This window comes from Polypterus senegalus, chromosome 14 (genome assembly GCF_016835505.1).
Source record: "Polypterus senegalus isolate Bchr_013 chromosome 14, ASM1683550v1, whole genome shotgun sequence".
Lineage (NCBI taxonomy): Eukaryota > Metazoa > Chordata > Cladistia > Polypteriformes > Polypteridae > Polypterus > Polypterus senegalus.
The window spans coordinates 59,982,579-60,001,538 of NC_053167.1; the positions used below are offsets into that span (position 1 = coordinate 59,982,579).

The following is an 18,960-nucleotide window of genomic DNA, read 5'->3' on the forward strand; positions in this document are numbered from 1 at the left end:
AAAATTCAATTACTAAATGTATTGATTAAATATATGAATACACTCTAAAACCATCTTAATTCAGTTCAGTTTTGCTGTTGTCTGTTCCATCAGCACTGGGAACAAGGTCGGAGACAGCCCTGTACATGTTGGCAGTCCATTAATGTCTGTCTATTGCCAATTAAGCTAATCTGCACATCTTTATAGGTCTGAAAGGAAAACCCATGTCCATAGGTGAAGAACCTGCAGATTTCATACAGAAATCAATTGGGCTTGGGCTTCAAATCCAGATTCCTGGATCCATAAGGGAGCAATGCTATCCAGTACAATTTCATTTTGCCCATATGCATCAATTAGAATGTCTTAATTAGAAAAATGTGTTAATATTTCTAATTTCTTTAATATACTGATACATTTAACTCCTCTAAACGAGTCACCACAAAAACAGGTGTACAATGCAGCAGTCAAAAGCAAAAAAATTAATACAGCATAGCACTGTACAAATACCATCATTTGACTCTGTGAACAGTAACCACTAATCTGTATTTTTCAATATTCTGTTTGAAATCACAAGTTCTATTTAACTAAAAGCTGAGAATAATATGTACATATATACATAGGAAATCTGAGCTCATGGCTTAAAAAGAAACTTCTGAAATATATTATCCAAACGTTGAATCTGAAATATCAGAATGAATATGAAAAGATCAGGTCAAATTCATTTGTACCCTTGTGGCAATAGTTTGAATCATAGTGAATGCATTCATTATCAGAGCAACAGAAGTGATAAATACTATAGGCACTTCTATTCATTAAATCTTGAAATGTAACAAACATATAAGGTAATCTTTTAGGTTTAGGGGCAAATCGACATTTTCAAGGAAACACTCCCTACATGTTCATATATAAACTATTTTACCAGAGTGCTTTAAAACCTTCAGCACTGTTTGGACATCTAAACTGTGGCTCCTACAAGGTTTCAAGTAAAACAAATAGTGATGTTTTGTGATACGAGTAAAATCACATTGCATCGAGACCCACCCTAAGCAAGAATGTTCTACTAAATTCTGCTTCCTTTATCAAACAGAGTCGAATCAGGAGAATGTGGAATGATACAGTAAGAAAACAGTCAGAATCTTCATTTATTTCAGGTGACATCAACAGCTCTTCAACCCTTAACCAAGGTCAGTCAATGCATTAAATTCTTATTAGCAAAGGTCATTCGTGAAAACTAAAAGAAAACAATTGCAGAAATATCAGATTAAATTACTAAATTTGGTAAAATCATCTTAAGTGCATGAAGGTAGCTTAAGAAAAATATGTAGAGACTCCGTCTATTTATAGGAAATGTTTTAAAATGATTTCATACATTATTTACTTTGAGCATAAACATGCTCATGAGTAGATGATGTTAAACTTTACTTGACCCAGAAGACTAGATTGCGTTGTTCCACTCTTAAGGCACTACCATAATTTATGAATAAATGTTGTGCCATTTGAGTGAGAAAGAGTAAGGGTAGTTGTAATTAATGAATGAATTCAGAATTTCATGATGATAACTAGCTGAAGTGAACCAATAGAAGCACTGTTACACCAATAATCTCATGAATATTGCATGTGTTTATTCTGCCATAAACCTTTTGAATGAGATCATTTTGGATCCAATAGTATACTATAAAAAATAATTTGAAATTAGCTGAAAGAAAATAGTAGAGCTTTTTAAAATTGCACAGGTTTTTCATTACATGAAATTGCTTAATGTAATTCAGGGAGTTAAGGCAACAATATCTAAGTAAAATCTTGTGATTGGCCTGTGGTTGCACTTAGGTTTTCTTGGTGACAATAGCAATTAAGAGAAAGTCAAAACAGAATAGATTGAATTGTTTTAATGCCCTTCTTTTGGTTTAACACCATGACACATACTATCAAATAAAACTTTTAAAAATATGATTGTCTGGTAACTTGTGGGTTACTGGTGTAACAGCAAAAGGATTTCTATGTAAACTATATTAAACACTTGAACACAATAGCTAAGACACATTTTTTATGCCTTTTATGTTTTTAGGATTTGAATCTCTTAATATGTTCTTAGCAAACTAAGCATACTGTAGATAGCATTCTTCAAAATATGAACAACCAGGAACCATTTAAATTGCATGTTGAACTTCTGATAGTATTAAGTTTTAGAGGAAGTTGCTGCAATGCCAGTTGTGCATGCATTGTATATTATATATGTTATTTGTTTCGTCTGTTTTATGTTTGTCAAATAATATTAATTAACTACTTCAAAAGCTATATTTGTTACCTTTGTGCTATGTTTCCACTGTCATATCAGAAATGCAATGTACTGTGATTTAAGGCTGTTGCATTCATGGTATTAGGTTTCCCTTTAGATGCCACATTTCTGAAATTTTTCTTTTTTTGTTTTAGCATGGCTTGTAAATGACTCCTTTTTTTACTAAAAATAAAGAAATATTTTAAGACTGAAAATTTTAAGTGATGAAGTTTAAACCAGGAAAGTGAAATGCCAAGGAGAATAGCATAGTCTGCCTTCTGAAAAACAAGAATACTTTGTTTGCCAACACATGTTTAAAGACTGCAGATTTTAATTTGAGAACAACAATAAAGCTCCCAAGATTATATGATTTGGGATTTTTTAAGTGTTCTTAAACACCTCTTGGTCCGTCTGTCTTACCATAAGACTGATTAATACAAGGTATTTTATTTTTTATAAAACTGACTAAGTAGGTCTGTCATTTTCAGGTTCTTTTTTTTTCTTCCTAATCATCTATTTCTCTTTTAATTCTTCATCTCACCTATTTCTTTTCAAAATTTTGTACTTTGAAAAGGTTTATGTTGTAATGTTTTGTTTGTTTTATTTTGTTCAATAATGTGAAGCATTTTGCAAAATTTGTTGTGAATAGCGCTAAAGAAATTAATTGGGTTTAATGAATTTGGTAAATTTGTCTCCAGTCTGTCTTAATTCTTATACAATTATACTGTTTGTTTTTTTGTTTTTTTTTATTGTTTCATGACCGCTGTATAATTTTTGCAAACAGTCTTGTTTATCACAATGAAAAGGCTAATTTTTAATATTTTTTTCTCTTCTGATTACCCATACTGCTGCTAATTCTTGACTGCATTTTCAAACTTTACATTGCAAAATTGACCATTTTCATTATCCATTGGCAAAAATTTGTAAAATGCTTTTGCTTTTAATTTTTCAGTCTCTTGGAACTGTTGTGTCTTTCGTCTGGAGTCATTTCTTCCTGTTTATGCATTTTTATCTTTGAAACTTCCTTAAAGCACATCTGTTTGCTCTTATATGTTATGTACGCTCTGCATTGAGCAAATACGTTTTCACTAGATTAAAAACATTTTTGAATCAGGCTACATGTACTACTGATACAAGGGAACACTTTTCTGGTGGGTCAGTACCAAATGATATAACAGTGGAAGCAAAGCAACAGTGCATAGATGTGTTTGTTCATATAGTTAATAATTTCCCATTGACTATAACCAGTTCACGAAAAAAATGTAAACCCCAGTTGTTTAAGATAATGCCTTGAATGGTATGAAATTAGTATAAAAAAGCAGTCTCAAGGACTTTGATGTGTTCATCACTACAGTGGTGTTTCTAGAAAATCTTGCAGTCTTATTCCACAAACTTCATACTTAGACAACTGTATTCAGATGTAATACTTTTATTTTTTCAGACCACATGTAGAATAGTATATAATGCATACATGACATACAGTGCACATACAGAAAACTGATGTGTCTTTCTCTCTGTCTTGTTGCTTTAGGAATGACGGGCAATTACCTACTAACAAACCCTCTACTTCGACCTCATGGCACTAACAACCCTTATAATACTTTACTTGCTGAAACGGTTGTATGTAACACTCCTTCGGCTCCTGTGTTTAATTCTCCAGGTGTGCTTACTTACCATTCAAAAACTGTTCAGTTTAGTAACATGAAAGAGTAAAATTGTGATAAATGCCATTTTACTGTTAAGGAACTGTTGTTCACCTGAGTATATTTTAGGACAGCTTTGTAAATACCACCTGAGCAGTATAGAGTTGTACATGATTTTTTTTCCATAAGAAAAATAACAAAAATATACAGTTTATTTTTTTGGATTTTTGTTGTTGTTTTAGAGAATAGCAGCTAAAACAAAGTTCAACTGAAATAGATTTGTGACAAAATAGTTTTACTGAAATACATATATGTAAATAATCAAGAGATTGTAGTTTATGTTCAGTAGTTAAAAGCAAATGAATATCCTGTATTGAAATATAAGGATATCGGAGAAAAAAAAGTATTTAATTTTAATACATCTATATATATTTATGATTTAAGTTTTTATTTTTTATTTTTACAGTGGATAGTTATAGTATAGTGCAATTATATGATCAAAGTATAAGCAGTTTTATCTAGACTTCCAAATTAATGAAATTTAGTTTTATTCATAGCTGTGTTTACCACTAAATTATAACTACAAGTTTACAGTATGCTACCTGCCAGAAGATGGGAAAATATTCACATACATATATGTATATATAATTAATATGATTGGAAACAAGTGAGAGTTTTGTTTTTTATCACAAAATAGTAAGGCATGATTTACTTAAAGATTTAAAAAAACATTTTAAATTGTTTGGAAATTGTATTGTCATTATCTTATTTCTTGCTTTTTCCTTACGCTTTCCTCTAGTGACCTACAGAGAGACAAGTATGGGAGTAAAACTTAACTTTGCCTATCAAATGTAAATTTTTTTCAGCATGATTATTAAAAAAAGGCACAACCAACCTATTACGTGCAGTCATAAAGTAGACTCAGTGGGCAAGTGGTTCACAATTTATAGAGAATAAGTTGGTAATCCAGTACGTCAGTATGTTTATGTCCTATTAAAATTAAAAAATAATGTGCAAATACCACATTTAGTCACACATCCCGTACATTGCAGAGTACAATAATGAAATTTTGCCCAAAAAAACATTTTCTACCATATAAAAACATCCAAATTTGGTAATTTATAGCAATTCCAGGCAAATGAAAAACTCTTCTTATAAACTACAAGCCTATTGTTGGCTCATATATATGAAAGTTATTACTATTTGCATAATTACTCAATGCTGCAGTGCCATAAAGTAGAAACTGTCTTAAGTTCCAGTTTTTGAGGTTTCTGAATTATTAGGTTCATGGATTCTTTGTGCTTCTATTGACAATTTCAGTAAATAACCAAAATACAATTAAAGAAACTCATAATCTTTTTTCTAAAAAGATAGTCTAATAGGCCCTGCATTTTAAACTGAATAAAAAAAATTAAACCAAATTTTTAACAAAGTACATTTTCCAGAATTCTACGTCTTGTCAAAATTTCGTTTTTCTTCCTGTATATGTTTCCATTACAAACTGCAGCTTTACTTATGCTAAAAAATAAACCTGAGCCATTTTAGTGTTTTTCTTGAGTTATTAATTTTTCCAAGCCTTGCATGTATTGCAGCAGTCTCACAGTGGTCAGTTTCACTAAAACCATATCAATTCATCCATTCTTCAGGCAGACATGTCAAGATGAAAATGATTTTTCAGTAATGCATAAACAAATACTCTCTACAGCATCAACCGTTCATAATCTTTTCCTTTTTTCTATTCTTGATGAATACCATGATGTCTATTTTACATGTTTGTATGTCTACAATTGAGGATTTTTTTTTATCATAACAACAGTATATCATCAAAATTGCCAATATTTTTTTTTAATCACTTCCATATCTTTAACAGGATACTTTATTATGTCATGAGCTGAAGCTTATGCCTTTCCATTGCACGCTCTGCTGAGTGTGTGTGCGTGTGTGTGTGTGTGTATATATATATATATATATATATTACACAAGCACGCACACACACACACACACACACACATACATATATATATATATATATATATATATATATATATATATATATATATATATATATATATATATATATATATATATATATATATATATATAGTACACATAACATTTATGCTGGTTTTTTTTTTGTTTCCTTTGTGGCTTAATACCTGTGATCTGCATGTACAGAAATACTTTACATTTACTACATCCAACCTTCCTGGCCCAGATTTTCATGGGCTGTGCAATCAGTAGCCTATAAAATGGTTCATTCAGCGCTGCCACTGTGACTGATGCAGGCTGCAGGGTTGCAGACACACTGTAACCTTTTGAGGCCTGGGGCCATCGTCTACCAGACCAAGTAAACCACATACTTGACCACATGTTACATTTAATGGGAAGGGTGGGGGGAGCTATTATTGCTTATCAATTTCATTTGCTGAACCCTTGCTCTGACTAAGTTGCTGAGATTCTTTTTTGTTCCTTTATTTTCTTTTTTTCCATAGTTATTCATCATATTATAATAAATCATTTTACTTTCTTTTATATATCAGCTACTCTTAGGCCAGATAGCCTGAGCAGACAGACATGATGTGAGTTGTCCAAAGTGAGTCATTCCACCTGCTGTCTATCGTGATGTCGGATGGTGCTTGTGGGCCCCTGTAGTGCGAGAGATGGCTGTCTTTGTTAAACATAATTCTTTTGTATTTGTTCATCTTTTCCCATTCTTTTTGTTTCCCTCATCTCCAGACAAGGAGTTGTTAGAACTTCTGTTAATGTAGCAGCTTGCCCGTTTGTGGCTACACATTTCTGCATTTACCTATACTTTGTGTACGTGGTATCTCTTTATATATACATATATATCTATATATATATTTATAAATTTTAATGTTTAATTTTAGTTTTTAGTGTTGTTTAGGACAAACACTTGTGGTGCTTTGTTTTGTGAACACATATAAATGAATAACTATTCCAGTATTTTGCAGCTTTGCAACTACTGCATATCCTGTATATGAGGATATTGTGCTAAATAAAAATATGTAGGTTTTGACAATGTACCATAAATTAAGGTTTTTTATCAATTATTTCTTCACAAAAATATTACTAGTTCTCATGTGCTGGTAAAATGTGCAATATTACTGTTTTACCAAGCATACTATACATTGAACGATACATTGAATAACATGTTAAAGAAAGCACGGTTTTGTCCTGAACTGCATTCATTTTTTTTTTGGTTTATTTTTTATTTATTTTATTTAGTTAAATTTATTTTAGTTTAGTTTTATTTTTTTCTTTTTCAGTTGTTAAGCTTTACTTTAAATTGTGTGCTTTGTTTTTACAGGACATTCACTGAACAATGCCAGGGATACAAGTGCAATGGATACTCTACCGCTAAATGGTAATTTTAACAATAGCTATTCACTTCGTAATGGGGACTACAGTGATGGCGTGCAGGTTGTGGATTGTGGACTGAGTCTTGATGATGCTGCATTTGAAAAGATGATCATTTCTGAGTTGGTGCACAACAATCTCCGAGGGTGCAACAAAAACCACAACATTGAGAGGACTTCAACCAAAGTAGCTGTGGGCGGGAGCAGTAGTGAAGATGATGCCATTGTGGCAGATGTATCATCTTTGGTACATACCGACAACCCAGGACTAGAGCTACATCACAAAGAGCTGGAGGCCCCACTAATCCCCCAAAGGACTCACTCACTCCTCTACAATCCTCCCAAGAAAGTAAAAACAGAAGGAACAGACAGCTATGTTTCTCAGTTAACAGCAGAAATCGAGGACAATCTGCAGTCACCAAACAGAGACTCCCTTTATACTAGTATGCCTAACCTAAGAGACTCTCCATATCCAGAGAGCAGTCCAGATGTAGAGGAAGATCTCTCTCCCTCAAAAAGAAGTGATATCGAGGACATTTACTACAAGAGTATGCCTAATCTGGGAGCTGGACATCAGCTGCAGGCATATTATCAAATTAGTAGAGGCAATAGTGATGGATATATTATTCCTATTAATAAAGAAGGATGCATCCCTGAAGGAGATGTGAGAGAAGGACAAATGCAGTTGGTCACAAGTCTTTAAATGTATTTAAGTAAAAGAGGACTTCAGGCAGGTATTAGAAAACTTGAACGGACCTCATGCTGGTTCCCTTAAACCTTTATAAAAAGAGAAAAAAAGTGTGACTTTTTCCCCAGAGGGAATAGAGTGTGTGGAATATCTGCATTTGTTTCCTTAATTTTATGATAAACTTTGTATATAATATGCAGAATATAAATGAAAAAAAATCAAAGACAAACCAACAATGTATTTTATTGTGCTGCTGATGAGCAATTTTCTCAAACAGTTCCGGCCATTCCAGTTCAGCAGTTTTTCAGTCCTGAAGTTGTACATACAACTGCATCTTTCTTACAAAGGCCAGCTTTGTATTATATACAAATGCAGGCACTGCAGCCTGATGTGGATTTCTTAACTGACCAGAAATTTCCCTGACATGACTTTTAATGAATTAGAAGAATCTTTGGTCCTGGATCATTTGATGGTAGCAAGTCATCTCTTTCAAGATGAAGATTGGAAACACACAACCACTAGCAATTGAGCCCCTGGCCTTATATTTTCTCAATTGTACATTGAACTCTTCTCAAGAATAATGCTAAAGAAAATATATTTTGTTGTATTGCTAGTAAAATGAAAAAAATAAAAATAAAAAACTACCATAAATACAAAAAAGTAAAACATTTTAAAGTTTGAAAAGACTATTGTGTAAAAGTTGCACATATGTTATAAAATGTGTTTATTCTTCTTACACTTTTTTCATTGTAGTACATTTGGAAAAAAAAAAAAAACATTCACTTTTTCCACTTGTAAACAGTGTTTTTATTACATATAATTTATGATTTTTTTTCTTTTTTAATTCTGTTTTATATTGCCAAAAAGTTAAAACAATGAGGGCCCAGTTGACGCCAATGTTTGAAATTCTTGCACAAATATCGTGTAAATTAGGTAATCTTGTAATATCTTTTACTGTAAAATACTTGACAAGAGTACAATGGGCTGCACTAGGCACTTGAAAGCAATTTTTTTTTCTATATTTACAAGGTTTTTTTTCTCTTTTATAGAGGAAATGACATTACCATATTTCTGCTTCTTTTGTTTTGCAATTTAATTTATTCCCGGATAAATCTAACAAGATGTGTAAATTCGGCACTGGTATGCTCATTTCATTATTTTATGTAAACCTGTTATTAAAGCTCCCATCACTAATAGCTGATGTAAAGTTTAACACTTGTTTGACAGTAAATAAATGTGAGATTTCTTTTTCAAATTTTTATTTCTGGTGCTTTATTCAATGTTTTTGTAGTTAATAAAATCATGATTGTAAACCAAAAATTTTAAACAATCTCTCTGTAAGTCACAAACAGGATTACATTTGCATTAGCAAATTTAGAAATGTATTTTTACTTTGGTGTATAAAAGTACATCTTTTATATTTATTTTTAAAATTTACTGACTAAAACATTTGACTTTTTTAATGAAATGTAGTGACAAACAGAGCAAGAGAAGAACTGAATATTTTGTAGAAACTGTAGAAAATGTACAAAAGGCAATAAAATTGATTTTAAAAGTAAATAAAGTAAATGATTTATTTAGGATGTTTGTAGTTCCTGACCTGATGCCCAAATATGTGGTGCAGAAGCCAACTTTAATTTGACTGATATAAATATTCTTAACATAAATTAGGAGGTTAGAACATATACATATATAAAATTGTACAAGTAAATAGGATTTTAATTATCATTCTAATTCTTGTAGTACTAGGGTGTTGTACCGTGTTAGCCATTATGAATGTAGAGAAAAGCCAAGCAAAATTACACCTTTTATTGGCTAACTAAAAGGATTACAATATGCAAGTTTTTGAGGAAACTCAGGCCCCTTCTTCAGGCAAGATGTAATCATTCTAATTCCTGTTAATTTGTGTAATACTGGCATCCACAGTTTTGTAAACTACTTTTACTAAGGTGAGAAATTTGGTTAATGAACACACAAGGTGATCTCCAAGACAAACTAGATTAAAAGAATTGTACGGTTGCACTAAACATGGACAATTCTCAAATAAAGGAATGGAATAGGCAAGTAAAAGAAAAGTGGTCTAAATAGCCTTCATTTAAGAACTTTATTAGACAGTTAGAGGAACCACAGATTCTAACTTGGTTTTCTTCCAACTGCAACTGCAAGACTTAAATTAAGCAGTCTTGTATAATTTTATTAGTATGTATATGTGTAAATAGTAAGACTCCTGTAAACCAAAAGTCATGAGAAGTTGAAGATGTCAAAAAATAGAAGATTTAAATAACAACAAATACACGTTAAACAAATTTAATTAATAAGTAAGATGCTGAAATGGTTGCTGATTTTTAAAATATACATTGCCGCATTATAAGAAAATAAATACACATTTTAAAGCATTGAAATAAATGTTTTTAAATTCAAATTATTTTTTAAAATAGATTTTTTACTGATACATTATGTGATGGCTGGTTAGGATAACTTATTTAAACATTTACTGTAAAACATAATGGTGCATTTGGAAAACAATGTTCTTATAAACTGAACTGACTCTTATATGCTCTATGGATATCTTGTATAAAAGTATTTGCTGCTTTTAAATGCTGCTCAATTTATTTTAAACATTGCATTATGTCATTTTTGGTTAGATATAAATTGTACTTTAGAATAATCTTTTTGTACTTAGCTTATTTTAATCACTTTTAATTATGGTGTGTATCATTTTTACTGTCTGTAAAAACATAGTGTACAAGTGTATATTTGTGTTTGACTTAAAGAGTTGTATCTGCACTATCCATGAGTCCGTTTTAACCGTTTCAATTAGAACAATTTGAACTTCAGATCTTACTTAGAACAGTCTTCTCCACTGCCTCATCTGGTTGCATATACAGTAGGACCTCGGTTCACAACCGTAATTCATTCCAAAACTCTGGTCGCAGCCGATTTGGTCGTGACCCAAAGTAATTTCCCCCATAGGATTGTATGTAAATACAATTAATCCGTTCCGGACTGTACGAACTGTATGTAAATATATATTTTTTTAAAGATTTTTAAGCACAAAAATAGTTAATTATACCATAGAATGCACAGTATAATAGTAAGCTAAATGTAAAAACATTGAATAACACTGAGAAAACCTTGAACAGAGAAAACTAACATTGCAAGAGTTCATGCTATAGCCTTACGAACCGCTCGCTGTAAACACTTTTTTAATGAGTGCTAAGCACAGGGATAAAAACGAGCATTTGAAAAATCCTTAATTTATACAAAAACTAACCATAAACAACCAAGAAAACTAACCTTGCATGTGAGTTGAGTTCTGGTATGAAGGAAGTGAGGTGGAACTGGGTGGAGAGGAGATTACAGTTTTGAGGTAAAGTCTGTGACGATGCGGGTTCGCTGCATGCTCCCATCTCACTTCCGGTAACCACTGTCAGTAATGTTACCAATGAGCACAACAGTGAGGCACTACAATGGAGGAAGGCTATGGTGCAAAAAGTGCCAAGTGCTTTTATTAAAATCAACAAAACAAATTAAATAAAGTGCAGTGCTTTCAGAATCCTTCAATAAATAAATAATCCCGTAAAAACAGAAGTGAAGTGGAGGTTAAAATCCAATAGAAAAAAGTCTTCATTAAATACTAGGTTAAAACAATGCTGGAAGTAGTGTCTTTAAAAACAGGCCCGGTGCATTCTTTAACTGGCCTTTCTTGGCCTTACGCGGCCAGCCGTCCTTCTTCTGGTCACTCCAGCTCCTTGATCGCTCAGCTGGAGCGACCTCTTCCATCTGCCTCACTGAGTGTTGGCCAAACACCCCTGCTTGGGCTCCGCTCGCTCACTCACACCGGTTCTTTCCACACTGCTTCCTGCTTACTTCTTCTACTCCGTCTTTCTTTTCTTTTTCCAACCTTTAGCTGCGCCGCGCTTCTATTTATAAAGAGGATGTGGCAGCTGTAGCGCGGTGATTATTTATTTAAAAATGTCCCCTTGACGTGAGCTGTGGACCTGCTATAACACAAAGTTCCTTTGCGCAATGCACTTCTGACCGAGAACAATGTAAAGTACAGAGAGAGACTGAACACGCGCATATATCACTGGCGTGTACGAGCCGGAAAGGAAACGAAATAGAGCACAAAGAGTTCACAGCAAATGCACAGGGAGAGACTGAACATGTGTGGAAATCATCGGCGCATGTGAACCGTGTGCGCTGTGTTCACTGTGGTTGTAACCCGATTTGTACGTGGTCTGAGACTTTGTGAACCGAGGTTCTACTGTAAATACAAAGATCCCATTTTTATATAAGATTTAAATAAACATTCAGCTTTTATTTTATGAAGTGAATTATGTATATTGTATTAATATAGTTCTGTATGCAAAGCATATTTGCTTGTACTTCCACTGCGGTATTCTTGCAAGTAAATGAGTATACTGCACAAGAACTGATATAAAAGTAGCTTTTGATCTCAAACCATCATTTCTACAAATATATAGAATTTGTCTCTTTTCTGCGTAGAAATCCATCCTATTTCACAAAAGAAAAAAAAAACTCGACTATGACAATCTGTTTTCTAAATTACTTGGATTTAGTCAGGAGTCTGAAACTAATTAAATGGTGGCCTGCCCTATTGACCAAGTTAATCTTGCTGCTTTAAGTGCAATAAAGGTCTGGGCTGTAGGACCTTTGGTTTAATGGCACCCACTTTATGGATCTATTATATGAGATCATATAAGAAAGAATGAAAAATTTTCATTTAGGCTGGCTGCAGATTCAGAAAAATGTTCCTTTGCATGCAAGGCTTTAGTTGTTCTGGAAAACTCAAAGCCTGTGCAAATGTTATAATGATATTTCCTGTTTAAGATATAATCTAAACTGCATCACACATTAAAATATATATACCAGTTTTACTTATAAGAACAGCAGATATTTTCTTCTTTCATTTTCAGACTTTGATTCATCTGATTAAATGCAAAAGCTGATTCTGTGTATTCTGTAAATCAAATTATTAGGTGATAATACAATTAACACCAATATCTTGTTTTATTGCAAAACATGTCTTTGATACCCTTGAATCTGAAGAAATCTCAGAGTCTAGATCAATTCAGGGATTCACAGGTATCAGGGTCTTAGACCCCTCTGATTTGTTACATTCAGTCTAATAAGTATATGAAATTGAGGAGTTTTGGTCTACATTAGGGTGTGATGGGTTAAAAGATCAGGGGTATACCACTATTAAACATGTACTGCGTGTGATAGACAAAAAGATCTGGGAGTAGACACGATAGATCATTGGGGGCTTAAGCCTTGAAAAATGCCACTGTTCTGAATAAACGTTTAATAGTCTTTAGTTCACATATAGTTCATATATCAAGTAACATTATAAACCTCATATTTCATATCTCAGTACTTTCTATTGAATTGAGTTTCAGACTAATCTAATTCTGTTATCGGACTGCAGAGTTTTTATCAACAACAATGGACAAGAAGAAAGAGTTCATCCCATACGGGCACACCTCCAAACCAGAGGACATTTATGCTTAAACACCAACAGTGTGTTTTACACAGGGGTCAGACTTGCTCAGACAGATTGTTCCACAGGTTTATATTTAAAGCCATCATAATTTGAACACAGCAGGTCCAACATGTAGCGTCCACAATTGGAACTTACTTGTAGAGATTTGTTTCCTTGTTTAAAGTCATTAACATTTAGAATGATTTATTGGTAACGGAGTGAATCATGTCAGTTCCTGAGTCGACCAAATCTGCTCCTGTTCTCTGATGTCCTGGAGGTCTCTTTTCCGGCATTGCCTTGCTCTGTTTTTTTAAGGTAGGTCTGTTGTATCAGATAACTGCTGGATCACCTACATTATAGAGTCCTGGAAAACATTGCATACAGGTCCACAGGGAGCATCTCACTCTCCACTCTTACTCTGGGTGTCTAGGGGTTCCATCCTTATCCCACAGTACTCTCTACAAATAGAGGTCATATATTCACCTGGCAATGCCCTTCCTTGCTAATAGTGTACACTGAACTCTTCTTTCTAGGGCCTTGCTTGGCCCTACACCTGGGCCATGCCAGCTAGCCTATCCTGCCTGCCATTATACTGTTGTCAGGACCACTCAATACATCTAACTTTCTGTTGCACAAATGAAGTGACACATTAGTCCAGAAGTCTTGTGCTGAAGGTTTTACTTAATCTAGTAGTGACCTTTTAAATTATAGTTGCACACAGGTGACATTATTTAAATTGGGTTTCATGTTTTTCTATTTTTGGTTGTATTTTTAACTTTTAATTGTGTTACCTTAAACTGCTTCCTGATTTTATATTTTAGGGATACAGATACAGAATTCTTGTTGCAAGTGATGTAATTTCAACCTACTAAAGTTTTTAATCGTCTACTAAAAACATGTTCCTGTTATGGTTGTGCAGAAAGCATCACATCTTTGTGAAGAATGGCATTCATCGACTTAGAATTCTAAGTCAGATTAATAAATTTTCATTTAGACAGTAAATTCTGCCTTTATTATAATGTGTAATCATACAATTTCAGCTGTAAAGGCCCTCTTTTTACACAGAGTATAGGAGGTCAATTCAGTATTTGGATGATCAATGGGGATTTTAGATAATAGAAACCTGTTGATATATATATATATATGTTTTACAGTACCTGCCAAATAATACAAAGAGTACACGACACGTGATTCGCCTTATTTGGGGCTCATTAGGTGCACACACTTTTGCATCCCCTTATGGGGATTGAACCTTGGATGTCAGTGCCTGATCACTCACTCTTCAACAAAAATATTAATTCTAGTATTTGCTAAGAAAGCATTTTGATATATTAATATTTAAGGGTAAACCCCTAAATTGCATATTTGCCCCCTGATTTGAATGAAATTTGGTGACGTTATAGAACAAAGAAAAAGTAACCGATCCATGTTTATTTGTTGATCATATATTTATTTGTCAAGATTTATTAGTAAAATGTTAATGGGCGTACTCTGCACTGCGCTGCGAGCGTGTCTTATTCAAATAAACAACCAAGCAGAAGAGATTGACAGGCCAATAGCATCACTAACTAATAGAGTGAATGAACAACTGAAGAAGGGGCAATGTCCTGGACAGAAATAAAAAAGTCGTGATCATGTTAGGTGTGTACAGTCAGATGTGAAATGGAAAGGAAAAATTTGGCCAAGCTCAAGGAAGATGCAAAGCTCAGTTATGAGCTAGTGTGCTATAAACTAAAATACCAGCACTACGCCATGTGGCTGTGAGTGTAGGTATTTCTCTCACTCCCTCTCCTTTTGCTTCTATTGAAGAAAGAAAAAGAGAAATAGTGATCTTGGTGTCAAGACCAGCCTGGGCTGAAGTGGGTAGGAGTAGGGGCATAGGCCCCGATCTGTTGCACTCAGCCCTTGATCTTTTTCTCAATTACAGTGAACCCTCGTTAACCACGGTTAATCTGTTCCAGACTCTACCGTGATAAATGAATTTTCGCGAAGTAGGATTCTTTATTTATAAATCGAATATTTTCGCAGTTAGAGTATAGAAAACCTGTTTACGACCTTCTAAATACGTTTTTTAACATTATTAGAGCCCTTTAGACATGAAATAACACCCTTTAGTCACCATTACACTCGTATTACCCAATATATTAGACAAAATAAGAGAAAATAAGACATATTAGACATTACAAATATCATATTACTAGGCGCACTCGCCTTTTAAGGCAACTGACTTTTATCCTCCATTTTTGTGCGCTCCATGTGTACATCAGGCATGTAAGTGTAGGGAATGAGAACATCAAAGTGCCCATTCATAACATCTCCCGAAAACCTACGTTTTTTTTTATCCCCTCAAGTGCCTGTCCAAAGTCGTACAATGTCAGCCCGAATCTGTACCGCTAAAGATGGAGTTTCATGCACTAAATAAGCTATAGATGAGAATAAACAAGCACCATCTCCCTTGATATTTACTACGCGGTGAGGTATTTGTACTCCATCAACATTAATTATTTCCAGAGACATAATTTTGTCTATTTTTCCAGCGCATCACGCACAAAAGCAAGGGAACGATGAGAGCACCAGAACTCTGCTCACATCGCGTTGCTTCATACCTCAAGCCACAAGTAGTAAGTCTGTAATAAGCGGAATACCGCTACGCTTTGCACTCACGGGACGAAAGGACAATCCCGAACGCTTTTATATAGTAGATTATTGTACTGTACATTTAATTGCACACAAACACACACAGTTCTTACACACAACCACTAACCTATGAAGGCACGACCTCAGTAGGAGAGTCTTCAGAGGTGGTGCAGTATCTTCAGCAGGTGCGTTGTCTTCAGTGAAGAAGTACTAGGAGTAGGCAGTGGGTGTCTTGGTGCGCGGCTGAAGAACATCTTGATAGGCCGTTGCTGGCGCTGTCTTTCCATATGCGTGAGGAGGCTTTTGTAGGGTATTGCCATCTTTAATCATATCCAAGAGTTTCACCTTCTCCTGGATAGTAAGCGTCTTCCTCCGGCGCTTAGTTTTATTGTCAGAAGGCTTAGAAAAAGCAGCACATTTAGGAGCCATTGTAGGGCTTAGATAAAAGTTCTCAGAAAGTGCATGCGTAGTGACATAAGCGTGTATGAGAAAAAAATCACGATAGAGTGAAACCGTGAAAGTCAAAGCGTAATATAGCGAGGGATCACTGTATATAGATGATCAATAACGACAAGCCCCTGGTCTTTTTGTCCCAACATAAATAATATAACCCTTGATCAATATTCCACCATTATATAAGCATCTGTGAAAGCCCAAAGGGATACCATACCCCTATCCTCTCTTCTATTTTATATACATGTAACACCTTGCACAACATCACAGAGGGGGGCAAAGACCCTGATATCTGATCCCTTGCCATCTACTCCATTGTAATATACATTTGTGTCTATGGATTTAGAAAGAGGACTCCCATAATCCCATCATCACTCTTTAAAATTCTTTACATATACATTTGCATCCTCAGACTTTAAAGCGGGACCACATACAGTTGATGAAAGGCACAAAAAAGAATTACTTGAGTAACCAACATAAAAATATTAAAATTATGCACATCTAATAATAATAATTATATTTACTCAAAACTTACATTATTCCTAATGACTTCCTGTTTCAGTTCTGAAGAACCCAGTTTCCTGTAAATCTGTGTTTTGCGATGACCATCAGCAAACTAGGAAAAGCAGAAACTGATCTTAAGAAGAAATGTTTTACTTATGGACAATTGTAGTAAACATCTCCAGTGACCTAGTAATATTATTATTAAACTGACCTCTTAATTCAAGGCGACTTGTAGAGGCAGATAAAATGACTTTTAATAGGCGCACAGTGTCAGAGCATGGATTTGAACCCACAACAACAGAGTTTGAAGTCCTATGTCCAAAGCCTTAAGAACTGCAACACACTGCCTGACAAAATTATTTGCCCTGGTTAAAAAAATAAAATAAAATAAAAAATACAAATATTGTATACAGAAAAGTACTTGGTTACAAAATGCTTCTCATACTCCAGATTAACTGACGGCACTATAACTGAGGTCCATTGTCTTACAAAGTCTTCTGGGTGAAAGCGGGTAACACAGTTACTATAGGTATCCTCTCAGTTCAAAAGACACAGATGGAAGTATAGCATTTAAACATATTGCAGTATTCTTCAGAAAATTCATTAATCAGCCGTCAGTTGTACAGCCAAAACTTTTGCCATTTCTATTTTTCTTCCAGTTCTGCAGTTTAAATTTGGTTTGATTTAATTTAAATCTTTAAAGTCTTTAGCTCAATAACTCTGAGATAATTGTAAAGGTGTGGTGGAAAAATAGAGATGAAATATTAGCAGTTATGTCAGTTATGTATGTTCTAGTAAGGTCTTCTGAATGGAATTATAATTAATACAGACAAATAATTAGTAAACTAAAAACAAACAGAAAAGACTTGCTGTAAATTCAATAATCAAATTGATATGACTGATTCACTCAATTTATGTCACTTACCTGTGGCTTCTCTTTGTTTTTTCTATAAAAATGTATTATAGTATATTCTTGTTTATAATGGCATTTAAAAATGGTGTCGTTCTATTTAGGTTGAACATGCAAGTTAGAATTTCACTGTACTCCATGTATATGATTATACTAACTGATACTTCTCTACATAGAGTTTTAGGAAAAGTTCTACACTACTCCACTGAGGTGGTGACTCCCTAAAATAAAAATCTCTTTATCAAAATCTTTTAAAATCCTGAATTTAGCAATTAGTATACCAGAATCTTATTACAGTTTATTGAAAGGCACAATCTTTAGAGTTTCTGCCTCAAGGATCCAAACTCCTGTATTGTAATCTGTGCCTTGTCATTAGAACAGCTGTGATGTGAACCGGCCATTCAGTCCAATAAGCTTGTCTATCCTATTGACTTAGATTCTCCAAAAATTATTTCGGTGGTATGACGCCACTGTCGGCCGCCGTATTGAACTTTCCAATGTCACTAATTCTCCAACTTCCCGTGTAGGTAGAAGGCTTATTCCTTACAGCTTACTTACAAAAGTTAAGCAGGTTTCATTTTGAAATTCTACACGTAATGGTCATAACGGTCAACAACATCCGCCATGTTGAACTTTCTTATTTATGGCCCCATCTTCACGAATTTTGGTAGGTGGCTTCCCTGCGCTAACCGAAAGCAATGTACGTACTTATTTCGGTGGTATGACACCACTGTCAGCCGCCATATTGAACTTTTCAACGGTCTTTGTTACTTATGTAACATATATATATATAGTGAACTCGGACCCGGACACAGACGGTCATCATAAGTTCCACCACACACCATTTATTTAAACTATTTACAAGTCCATATACGTGCACCACAAACCCCAGTGCCTCTTGCACTGCTCCCCCAATGTCCAGGCCTCACAGTCTTTGTGCCTTCCTGGCCGCCTCCAGTCCTCTCTCTCCAGGTCCGTCTCCCTTCCA

At 34.2% G+C, this 18,960-nt stretch overlaps 1 protein-coding gene across 27 annotated transcripts in view; it reads left to right on the plus strand.

The window, feature by feature from the left end:
• The window catches only part of adgrl2a (adhesion G protein-coupled receptor L2a), a 186,715-nt gene extending 177,193 nt beyond the window's left edge, over positions 1-9,522 (plus strand). For 7 of the 27 annotated variants that reach the window (XM_039736004.1, XM_039736009.1, XM_039736008.1 and 4 more), the window contains 4 exons: positions 1,067-1,163; positions 3,786-3,914; positions 4,697-4,714; positions 7,226-9,522. In XM_039736004.1, the coding sequence (XP_039591938.1) occupies positions 1,067-1,163; positions 3,786-3,914; positions 4,697-4,714; positions 7,226-7,977 (996 nt within the window). In that variant the 3' untranslated portion in view covers positions 7,978-9,522. Of the gene's footprint in view, positions 1-1,066; positions 1,164-3,785; positions 3,915-4,696; positions 4,749-6,437; positions 6,491-6,633; positions 6,715-7,225 lie in introns of those variants that run through there. The other 20 variants (XM_039736007.1, XM_039736011.1, XM_039736029.1 and 17 more) reach the window with 8 other exon arrangements.
• Positions 9,523-18,960: the final 9,438 nt, after the last annotated feature.